The following is a 12,229-nucleotide window of genomic DNA, read 5'->3' as shown; positions in this document are numbered from 1 at the left end:
TTTTGTATTGTGTTTTTTTCTTTAATAATCAAATTGGGTTTCAATACCCACTTCTCTCTCTCTCTCTCTCAAATGGGGGTTAAGGAAAAATGAATTTCAAATTAAGAATCATTTTTATTTCATCTTAGTTAAATGGGTTGGGACTCTCTACAATTATCAATGGTCATAATTATCATTAGTCATATTTTTACTCACCAAATATGGGTTGAAAAAATGTCGGTTTGCCAGAATTTTTAAAATTTTATCAAATGTCTCAAATGTCTCAAAATACAAAATAAAATTTTGTATTGTGTTTTTTTTCTTTAATAATCAATTGGGTTTTAACACCCACTTCTCTCTCTCTCTCTCTCTCTCTCTCTCTCTCTCTCTATCAAATGGGGGTTAAGAAAAAATGGATTTCATATTAAGAATTATTTTTATTTCATCTTATGGGTTGAGACTCTCTTTAAAAAAAAAATTCTGAAGCAAAAATCTCATTGAACCCTACCAATGACAAACCGAAATAGAAATTGAAACATTATAGGGATGAAATTGAAACATTAAATTGAAACCCAAAAGATCTAGTGCCAACAAGAGGGGTTTGCACCCTGTTTTATTTTGTTGCATAATCAAAAGCCCATTTTATTTTGCACCCTGTTTTTAGTGATAAAAATTCTTATAATCTTTAATAGCAAAAACAAAAATGTTAAACATTTTAAAAATTTTATCAAATGTTAAACAAAATAGATTGGGTTTCAACAAATGTTAAAATTTTGTATTGTGTTTTTTTGTTTAATAATCAATTGAGTTTCAACACCCACTTCTCTCTCTCTATCAAATGGGGGTTAAGGAAAAATGGATTTCAAATTAAGAATCATTTTTATTTCATCTTAGTTAAATGGGTTGAGACTTTATTTAATTATCAATAGTCATATTTTTACTCACCAAATATGGGTTGACAAAATGACAGTTTGTCAGAATTTTAAATTTTTTATCAATTGTCTCAAATGTCTCAAAATACATAATGAAATTTTGTATTGCGCTTTTTTCTTTAATAATCAATTGGGTTTCAACACCCACTTCTCTCTCTCTCTCTCTCTCAAATAGGGTTTAAGGAAAAATGGATTTCATGTTAAGAATCATTTTTATTTTATCTTAGTTAAATGGGTTGAGACTCTCTTTAACATTTTTATTTCATCTTAATCAAATAGGCTGAGGTTCTCATTAATCATCAATGGTCATATTCTTACTCATCAAACATAAAAATAGATTCGTATACATTTTTAGTGTTGAGGAGTGCTCTTACTAATTGTGTTTTTTTTTTTTTTATCCTTTTGTCTCATATTTCTTTAGTTTTGATTCTCAAGCAGATACTTAGGTTGGGAGGTCTTTCCCTTGCAATTCTTTATTAGTTCCCTATTTTCTTTCTTGAATTATAGTGGGTTAATTAATGCACAAAATTTTGTATTGTGTTTTTTTTGTTTAATAATCAATTGGGTTTCAACACCCACTTCTCTCTCTCTCTATCAAATGGGGGTTAAGAAAAAATGGATTTCAAATTAAGAATCATTTTTATTTTATCTTAGTTAAATAGGTTGAGACTTTATTTAATTATCAATAATCATATTTTCACTCACCAAATATGGGTTGACAAAATAACAGTTTGTCAGAATTTTAAAAATTTTATCAATTGTCTCAAATGTCTCAAAATACAAAATGAAATTCTGTATTGCGTTTTTTTCTTTAATAATCAATTGGGTTTCAACACCCACTTTTCTCTCTCTCTCTCTCTCTCTCTCTCAAATGGGGGTTGAGGAAAAATGGATTTCATGTTAAGAATCATTTTTATTTCATCTTAGTTAAATGGGTTGGGACTCTCTTTAATTATCAATAGTCATAATTATCAATAATCATATTTTTACTCACCAAATATGGGTTGACAAAATGACGGTTGGTCAGAATTTTTCATTTTTGTGAATTTTTTTTTTGTTCTTTTTCAATTTTTTGTTTGATTTCTGATTGTGTTTTGTTCTTACTTGCAGATTGTTTCTCGACGCTCTGGTTAGTACTTCGATCTTTGTTTTTTTAGATTTTCTCTCTCTCTTTCTCTCTCTCTTTTAAGTTTGGCGGTTGATTGTTGAGAGAAAGAGGAAAATGAAGTTTGAATCTTATGCATTGTTGTTTGGTATGTGAGAAAAAGGAAGGAAAAGGAAATTGAAAGTTTTAACTTTGTTTACCGTTTCATTGCTTATAAAACATATAATTAAAAACAGATAAATAAATAAATAGAACTTTTGAATGGAAAGTATGGAAAAATTGGTTAATGAAAGATATTTTTGATTAAATAAGCTACTGTGTAGTACTCATGGGAGTAAATAAGCTACTGTGTAGCATAATTTTTATGAGTATTGAAAAAGACATTTGTAATTATATAGATAAGACAAAAGATATTTGTAATTATCCAGTTATAGTGTGGTGAAACTTTTTATCAATTTTTATTGTAGTTTTTTACTTTTTTTTTCACATTTTAAAATGCAAAATTAGTAATTAAATTTCTATATTGAAGTTTTGCTAAAATTTTATTCATAAGTAGTATAATTTATATTTTTTTGTAATTTACTTTTTTTTTTGTTTTTTTTGTTTTTGTTTTGGTGTGGTATACATTAGTTGTTAGTACAAAACAAGGGCAATACAATCCATAAGAATTTAACGGTTGTCAATGCAAAATTACTATATAGAATTAACTGCAAAATCATATATTGCAATAGTTCTACATTTTGGCCAATAGAGAAAAATGATGAAGATTTCTATGATAGTATTCAAATTTTCTTCTATCCTTTTTAATGTATATTGAAGACATAAGAAAATTATAATTTGCCTTCAATCCTGTAGTAGTTCAATTTCTCCATCTGTGATAGTCATGCACATACGAACTTCTTAAAGTAGGTTGTTAACTAAAATATGTTATAAGGTTGTTCATTCTGTGTCAATTAATTTTTCTTTATGGCAATTACTAAATCACATTCTGCTTTCTTACAGTTATATTTCATGTCAACAATCATTTTTATTTCATCTTAATCAAATGGGTTGAGGTTCTCATTAATCATCAATGGTCATAGTCTTACTCATCAAACATAAAAATAGATTCGTATACATTTTTAATGTTGAGGAGTGCTCTTACTAATTGTGTGTTTTTTTTTTAATCCTTTTGTCTCATATTTCTTTAGTTTTGATTCTCAAGCAGATACTTAGGTTGGGAGGTCTTTCCCTTGCAATTCTTTATTAGTTCCCTACTTTCTTTCTTGAAATGTAGTGGGTTAATTAATGAACTCTCTCAAATTTCTTTAATGATTTCTTTAATGCCCTTGAATTTTCATGTTTGGTCTCTGAATTTTCAATAATTAGATTACACATTAAGCTTTTAATGTTTGGTTTAGAAAGAAGTCTAATATAATGTGTATAGTTATGTATCTTGGTATATAGCTGTTCAATTTCTAGAGAATACTTTTTTTTTTTTTGGAATGTATGATGAATTATGTGAATACTTATGCCTTTTTTTTTTTTTTAATAATGATATACAAGTTCATTTTTTATACCCATTTTATAGACCCAGTGATGTGTTAAGAAGATGATTGGTTGATAATTAGATAATATTTAATTATCAACTAGTCCTCTTCTTAACATATCCCTAGACCTATAAAATAAGTCTAACTTCTGGGCCTGAATAACTATTCTTTTTTTTTTTTTTTTGTTATGTTAAATTTTTACAAAGATTTTGTTACAGTTTAATTTTGTAATATGATAGGTCTTTTTTTTTTTTTTCCATCTCTCTTAGGCTGTATTTGAATTTAGGATTTGAAGGGAATTTGTTGATTGAAAGGAAAAGGGAACATTAAAAAGTTAACCATTTTTATTTGATAACCTTTATTTTTTTTGCTTTTAGTGAATTGTTTTTAATTTGATTTTTTATTGAACTGCAATTTTAAAATGCATAGGCTTCTCTCTCTTTAAAAAGAGTCCAGTTTATTTAGCTTTTTCAATTTTATTTTTGGAATTTTTCAAACAAAAAAAAAAGACTTTTTAGATGTTTATCAGGACTTTTGAAAAAACTTAACCTTATTTTAAAAATTTGTTTTAATAATTTTTTAATGATTTTTATGAGAGTATTACTCCTTGGAGTAAATAAGCTACTGTGTAGTATACTTTTTTGAAAAAGGCATTTGTAATTATACAAATAATACAAAAGGTATTTGTAATTTTTCAGTTACAGTGTGGTGAGCCCTTTTATAAATTTTTATTGTAGTTTTTTACTTATTTTGTTTTCACATTTTAAAATGCAAATTTAGTAATTAAATTTCTGTAATTAAGTTTTGCTAAAATTTTATTCATTAGTATAATTTATATTTTTTTATAATTTACTTAGTTGTTAGTAGGAAAAATGGGCAATACAATCCATAAGAATTAACCTTTGTCAGTGCAAAGTTACTATATAGAATCAACCACAAAATCATGTATTGCAATAGTTCTACATTTTGGCCAATAGAGAAAAATTATGAAGATTTCTATGAGAGTATTTAATTTTTCTTCTATCCTTTTTAATGTATATTGAAGACATAAAAAAATTATAATTTTTCTTCTATCCTGTAGTAGGTCAATTTCTCCATCTGTGATATTCATGCACAAACGAACTTCTTAAACTAGGTTGTTAACTAAAATATGTTCGGAGGTTGTTAATTTTGTAGCGATTAATTTTTCTTTATGGCAATTATTAAACCTCATTTTGCCTTCATATAGTTATCTTTGTCAAATTTACATAACCAGACACTTTCAGGTTGAGACACCATTGACCTTCAACCGCTAATTATGGATAACATTACTATTTTTGGTCACGTAAGTTGTTTTCTTTTTATTTATTTGAAAAAAAAAAAAACATTTTTCTTATAAGCAAAAGTCAAATTTCTTTTCTTTTCATAATTTTTTATCTAATTCCTTATAACAAAATGCTCTTTTCTTATAATTTACAGATGGATGGAGACCTACGTCGAACTGTAATATTGGCTCCTTTTACTCATTTTCTTACATGTATATATTTTTTTTTTACCTCTAATTCTTTTGTATTTTTAGGTCCAATTTCTTCAAGAAAGAAATGTTAATGTTGTTATCCGTGATGAGCGTGACCTTAATGTCATCCGTGTTTGAGAGGTAGGCCCAATTTAATTATATAGATTTTTTTTTTATTCAAAACACCGTATATTCTTATTTATATATATTTTAAAAACTTTCTACATATATATATTTTCTTTATTCTTTAAAAATTTTCTTTATTTTTTGTAGGCAAAAGAAAAGGAAATTGCCAAGGCATTGTTGAAGAAAAACGAAAAGACCATCGTTTCGGGCAAGGGAAAGGAAAATGCATGTTCAGTAGTATGGCTCTTCAACATTTCCATTTAAAGTTCTTTTTTTGAAATATTTATTTTGGACCATGAACCTTGATTATTATTATTATTATTATTTTAAAATGTAAAATTGACATGCTACTTGTACAGTGGCATATACTGTTCTTATAGTAAACAGTTTCATATAAATTTGTGAAATGTTTTTTTTGAAGCATGCTAAAATAGCATTTGTACAAAAACATTATATTTGTTTTAAATTATTATTATTCTTTTTTGGCTTTTTGTTATTGACATTAACATCTACAAGAGAAGAAAAAAAGGAATAGAACGAAAAAGGAATGAGGGGAGGAGGGATACAGAATGAAAGAGTTTTCAATTTTTTTACAAAATATCATAAGGAAAGGGAATTAAGATAAAATAAATTAATAGAAATGAAAAATGAAGAGAAAAGTATAAAACAGTAGATGATAATATTCATATTTTAGGCATCTTATGAAATTAATCTTCATGTTTTAGGCACATAACAATAATGTTATATCGAAAGCTGCATTGGCTCAACGTGCACCGCGAGAATGCGAAAGAAATGATAAGGCAAGCTCTTCATATCAATTGGGACAACGTTTGTGACGTGAACGAGAGAGATCGAGAGAATTGATTCCACCAAGCACAACTAATACTCCACTGGCTCAGAAATGAGTAATGTTTACACATCTTACTTCGCCAAGCACATCTTTAGCTTCACAAAGGAATTGGTAAAACATTGTATTTAATTCTATAAATACATATTTTGAGCCTTTAAGATTTTATTTTATAAATTTTATTTTGTACACAACAAATATTTGTAGGCCTACTCATGCAAGCCCATTCCTCCATGAGACTAGGAATATCGATGTTGTTATTCGTGATGAGTGCAATCTTAATATTGTCCGCAATTCTAAGGTAAGTATAAATATCAAGTTCAACATATTATTTTTTCGTAATCTTAATAAATTCTATAAATACATGTTCTTTTTCGTATTCTGAATAAATTTTATTTATTTTTGGTAGGCAAAGAAAAAGGAAAAGGCCAAGGCAATGTCTAAAGGAAAAGAAAAGGTAACTTCTTTTGACAAAGGAAAGGAAAACGCATGTCCAATGGTATATATTCAACATCTTTAAAAAAATATTTATCGAGTAAAAAAAAGCCAATCATATTGTTTAAGTGAACATTGATCATGTATATTTTTAAAAATGTAAACTGTGTTGTCAATTTTTTTTGTGTGCACTTTATTTTCTGTACACTCAAACAAAGTATTTTTAGCTCTCTTTTACATTTCCTAAAAAATAATTGTAACATTTATCAACTCCAAGAAAAACTTTATAACATCTAAGCAAAGAAATAGAGGAACATAGGCATAGAAAATATTTTTAATTTTCTTAAAATCATCGTGAGGCAAGAAGGAAGAGAAAACAATAATTAAAAAGCAAATTATTATATCACAAGGCATGAAGAGGGAAAATGAAGCAAAATGGAAAAGGAAGTAGGACAAAGAAAATGTAAAAATATTCTTAAAATTATCACAAGGCAGGAAGAAAAAAAAAAAAATAGTATACGATAACATTTGTATTTTAGGCATCAATGATATAATGTTCACATTTTAGGTACACAATGACAATGTTATATCAAAAGCTACATTGGCCCAACGTACACGGCGAGAATGGGAAAAATCAAGGGAATGTATTCAACCGAGACAAACTTCTTTAATACCGTGTCGTCGTAGTCATGCTTGCTTGGAACTAGAAACAAAGGCAACTGAGGATACTCAGTCGGCGCAAAAACGAACAATGGTTGCACATCCTTCCACATGTTCGTTCTCAATGCCAAGCACATCTTTAGCTCCACAAAGGAATTCGTAAAAGACTGTGTTTAATTCTTCAAATACATACTCCTACTATTACTATTCTATTTTAATTTACACAGAACCAATATTTGTAGGCCTACCCTTACAACTCCTTCCCTTCAAGAGGATCTATGTACTAATGAGGAATTAGAGGGTATGCCTATGAGTCCAATGGTTGGTACTCGAGCACATATAAATTCATGTCGTCATTCTCTTGGCAAGATGGATGTATTATGTCCTTTCTGTTCAGCATTACATTGGATGGATGAAAAATTAGTAAAATCATCTCCAAACCGTCCTCTATTCGGAACATGTTGTTCAAAAGGGAAGGTTAAGCTTCCTCTGTTTATTACACCCCCTTCACTTCTTCAAGCATTATATGATGGGAATAATGATAAATCAAAATCGTTTTGACATTATACTCGAGTGTACAATGCAACCAATGCTTTTACAAGTCTTGGTGCTACATTAGATCCAAGAGTACTTACTGGAAGAGGCCCTACATCATTCACTATCCATGGGGAATTGCGACATCGAACAGGATTACTACTACCACAATCAGGGCAAGATGCAGCTTATGCGCAATTGTACATTTATGAACTTGATTCAGCTTTAGAAGTTCGCAATCGTAGAAATCCTCAATTAAGAATAGATGTTCTAAAAACTATTCAAGATAGTTTATTACAGGTTAATGCATTCGTTGCTAAATTTTGCCAGGCTCATGCAATTTTGAATCAATTAGCCTCGACAGGACGAAATTTGCCTGCTCATCTCCACTACAGTTCATCGACAGATCGACGACAGTATAACCTACCAACTATAGATGAGATTGCAGTTGCAATACCAGGTGATGGAACCAAGGTTAGTGAAATGAGAGATGTTATCTTACATCTACATGGAAATAATGAGCTAATTCAAATCAATGAAAGTCACCCAGCATATTTGCCATTACATTATGTTTTATTATTTCCACATGGTGAGCTTGGATGGGAACCTGAGATGAAACTGTGGGATATTAAACGTGATCGGCCTTCAACTGATCGGCTTACTCAAATGGATTTTTATAGTTATCGTTTGTTTGAACGACCCATAGAGTATTCAACAATTTTGAGAGCTGGAAAATTGTTCCAAGAGTTTTTGGTTAATGCTTGGGCCGCAACTGAACAAAATAGGTTGACTTACTACAAGCTTAATCAAGGGAAGATCCGTGCTAAACTTTACCAAGATTTGACAGATATTGATCCAAATGACCATCAACCCAATCAAATTGGTCAAAGGTTTGTTTTGCCATCTTCATTTCCTGGAGGTCCTAGACACATGTTTGAAATCTTTCAAGACTCAATGGCTATCACACGATACAACCAACATCCAGACATTTTTCTCACCATGACTGCAAATCCTAATTGGCCAGAAATTACTTCGGCATTATTACCGCACCAAAATCCTATTGATTGTCCTGATTTAATTGCCCGTGTTTTTAAGTTAAAGAGAAAGTGCTTGATGAAGGAGATAGAAACAAACCGAGTGTTTGGTAATAAAGTTACGCATGTTTTTACAATTGAATTCCAAAAGCGAGGCCTTCCTCATATGCATGCACTTCTATTTCTTAAGGGTATAGACAAAATTCGGACATGTGCTCAAGTAGACAAATTGGTTTGTGTAGAATTTCCAGATCCAAAAGATGAACCTATGCTTTTTGAAACTATCAAGTGTTGTATGGTACATGGACCATGTGGTGCTCGAAATCCACAAGTACCATGTATGGAAAATGGTAAATGCACTAAGAGATACCCTCGAGCGTTCGCAGAAACAACTACTATGGATCAAGATGGATATCCTATCTATCGTCGTCGCAATAATGGTCAAGCTCATATTGTGAGGGGGAAAGAAGTTGATAATAGAGACATTGTACCATACAATGCATATCTTTCTAAACGTTTCAACTGTCACATAAATGTAGAAGTTTGTGCCGGAATGAGATGCGACAAGTATATACACAAGTACATTTATAAGGGTTATGATCGTACAACGATGGTGTTGGGATTGATAAATGAGATTCAACAATATCTCAATGCGAGGTATATTGGACCTTCAGAAGCTGCTTGGCGAATATTTGGTTATCCATTGCATACAGAGATACCAACAGTTGTACGCTTAGCACTTCATTTACCTAGAATGCACCGCGTTCTTTTTAATCCTGATGAATCATTAGAAGCAACTATTTCTAGAGCTAGCCAACAAATGTCAACTCTTACTGGTTTTTTTACATGTTTCACTTCTATGGAAGATGAATGTCCATTCACTTACCAATAATTTCCACAACATTTTGTTTGGCTTAATTCAGAAAAGAAATGGAAACCAAGGCAGCAGGGCTATGTAATCGGTAGAATGTACTTTGCTAGCCCTAATTGTGATGAGAGATTTTATTTGCGTTTGCTATTAACTGTTGTCAAAGGACCAAAATCGTTTCAATGTTTATGCATGGTCAATAATGTTTTGCATGATACGTTTAAATCAGCATGTGTTGTAAGAGGACTTTTAGAAGATGATGAAGAATGGATACAATGCCTTAAAGAGGCTGCAATTATGAAAACTGGTTATCAATTAAGGAGATTGTTCACTATTATTCTTACTCAGTGCTCTCCACTGCAACCATATGCATTATGGAATCAATTTTCAATGCATATATGTGATGATCTTGTACATAAGATTCGAACATTGTTTGTCATTTCTGAACCAACTGAGGCTCAAATTGAAGACTATGGTCTATATCTTTTGAATCAAATGCTCCAAGAATCAGGAAAAAGTTTAATTGACTTCCCGTCAATGCCACAACCTTTTACAAATTGGAGTGCAGTAGTTGGTAACAAGTTGATATTCGAACATCAACAACTGCATAATGAGGCACAACAGGCAGATGCAGAAATTATTATTGATCGCCTCAACAATGATCAACGAACAGCTTATGATGCAATCACTTCCTCAGTCTTTGAAAATAAAGGAACTATTTTCTTTTTGAATGGAGGTGCCGGAACAGGAAAAACGTTTTTGTACAATGCGATTGCATTAAAGTGTCGCAGCCTTGGCCATATTGTTATTACTGTGGCTTCATCTGGAATTGCATCATTGTTATTGGTAGGAGGTCGTACTGCTCATTCAACATTTTCCATTTCGTTGGATGTATTAGAAAATTCAATTTGTAGATTTAGCAAGCAATCATTACAAGCAGAATTGTTTAGAGAAACAAAACTTATAATATGGGATGAAGTTCCTATGCAGCATAGACATTGTGTTGAGGCAGTTGATCGCACACTTCGGGACACTTGTGATAATGAAAAGCCATTTGGGGGTATCACTGTTGTTCTTGGTGGAGATTTTTGACAAATCTTACCAATTATAACCAAAGGAGTCAGTGAGAAAATTGTGAATGCATCATTAAGACACTTTTTTCTATGGAAGGATATACATGTTCTGCCTTTAAATTTGAACATGCGCTTGAATCATGCAAATCTTGAAAATGCTAATTTTGCAAAATTCTTGATGGAGGTAATATTTCTTCAAACTTTTTCTCTATTATATGATTCTTTTAAATTGACGAAATACATTTACGTTTATGTACCTTAATTGGTTTTACTTACTATTTTATTTATTTATTTTTATAAATAGATTGGGACCAATCCTCAAGAAATTGTTAAACTTCCATCAACAATACACAAATGCCAAGATCTAAAAGACATAATCTCAGTAGTTTATCTGCAACTGGATGTGGCAATGACATCGACTGCAACATTTTTAACTGAACGTACAATTCTTTCTGCACGGAATGATGATGTCAATGCTATCAATACTGCAGCATTGAATATTTTTCCTAGCAACACACATACTTATTTGGCAGCAGACAAGATGTCTAAAGATGATGAAATTGATCGTACTATAATAAATAGATATCCTAATGAATATTTAAATTCATTAGATCCTCCTGGGCTACCGGCTTTTAAGGTAGAGTTGAAAGTAGGTTGTCCTATAATGTTGTTAAGAAATATTGCACCAAAAGATGGACTGTACAATGGCACAAGATTGATGGTTTCTAGATGCAATACTCGTATAATTGAAGCTTAAATTTTAACTGGAGAAAAATGTGGCAATTTGGTATTCATACCAAGGATATCTTTGACACCGTCTTCTTCAGAAATGCCTTTCCGAATGACAAGACGTCAATTTCCAGTTCGATTGGCATATGCCCTGACCATTAATAAATCTCAAGGGCAATCTGTGAAATTTGTTGGAGTTGATTTGCGCACACCAGTTTTTAGTCATGGGCAATTGTATGTGGCCCTATCTAGATACACATCCTTTGATCGTATAAGTGTTCTCCTTCCTAATGATGAGCCAGATTCTATTACAAACATTGTTTATCCTGAAATTTTGTTATAGTGTTACTTATGAATCAAACCACTTTTGTCAAAAGGTACAATTTATTTATTGATAAATTTGTTTCTATTGATTACAAATTGTTATTTTTAAAATATTTTACTATATGTGTCGACTTTTGTAAGATTGGGTTAAAAAATATATGGAGCTCAAAAATATAAATACAACTAGATTGCTTCGATGGGGATGTAATAAGGTAATTTCAATTTGAAAGTGTTTTGATATATATATAAATTTTCTTTTGCTAATATACTAACTTTTTTTTATTTTCATAAATTAATAGATTGTCGTGCATGCTCCTCACTGGGGATACATACAAGTTGATACGAGGACTTTTTGGAAAGTGATGAGGCGCTTCTATGATTTTTAAGAAAGAACAAGTTTGAATCTCATATTTATTTTTGTAAAAAGCGTATATATGCTAGCTACGATCCATATTTTGTAAAGTTTCCGATTGATGTGAAATTTATTACTTACAATAGTATTGTAAAGCCTTTTATCTATGTGAAATTTATAACTAAGTTTAGATGTATGTTAGATAAT

At 30.5% G+C, this 12,229-nt stretch overlaps 2 protein-coding genes across 2 annotated transcripts; both read left to right on the top strand.

Moving 5' to 3' along the window:
* Window positions 1-5,904: 5,904 nt before the first annotated feature.
* Window positions 5,905-9,568, top strand: LOC114308337 (uncharacterized). Its single transcript, XM_082881379.1, has 6 exons — window positions 5,905-5,966; window positions 6,221-6,314; window positions 6,423-6,512; window positions 7,017-7,092; window positions 7,728-8,231; window positions 8,349-9,568. The coding sequence occupies exons 1-6, from the start codon at window positions 5,905-5,907 to the stop codon at window positions 9,566-9,568; spliced, it is 2,046 nt and encodes a 681-aa protein (XP_082737505.1).
* Window positions 9,569-11,026: 1,458 nt separating this feature from the next.
* Window positions 11,027-11,689, top strand: LOC145796296 (uncharacterized). Its single transcript, XM_082881378.1, has 2 exons — window positions 11,027-11,357; window positions 11,445-11,689. The coding sequence occupies exons 1-2, from the start codon at window positions 11,027-11,029 to the stop codon at window positions 11,687-11,689; spliced, it is 576 nt and encodes a 191-aa protein (XP_082737504.1).
* Window positions 11,690-12,229: the final 540 nt, after the last annotated feature.

Source organism: Camellia sinensis, chromosome 7 (genome assembly GCF_055761805.1).
Source record: "Camellia sinensis isolate YWXY chromosome 7, ASM5576180v1, whole genome shotgun sequence".
Lineage (NCBI taxonomy): Eukaryota > Viridiplantae > Streptophyta > Magnoliopsida > Ericales > Theaceae > Camellia > Camellia sinensis.
This window is presented reverse-complemented; position numbering and strand designations above follow the sequence as displayed.

Bases quoted from the DNA above. Each gene is read 5' to 3' on its own strand.
- LOC145796296 (XM_082881378.1), top strand. From the start codon at position 11,027: ATGACATCGACTGCAACATTTTTAACTGAACGTACAATTCTTTCTGCA. The intron at 11,358-11,444 runs GTATAATTGAAG...CGTCTTCTTCAG, and splicing joins GGTTTCTAGATGCAATACTC to AAATGCCTTTCCGAATGACA.
- LOC114308337 (XM_082881379.1), top strand. From the start codon at position 5,905: ATGTTATATCGAAAGCTGCATTGGCTCAACGTGCACCGCGAGAATGCG. The intron at 6,315-6,422 runs GTAAGTATAAAT...TATTTTTGGTAG, and splicing joins ATATTGTCCGCAATTCTAAG to GCAAAGAAAAAGGAAAAGGC. The intron at 6,513-7,016 runs GTATATATTCAA...TTCACATTTTAG, and splicing joins AGGAAAACGCATGTCCAATG to GTACACAATGACAATGTTAT.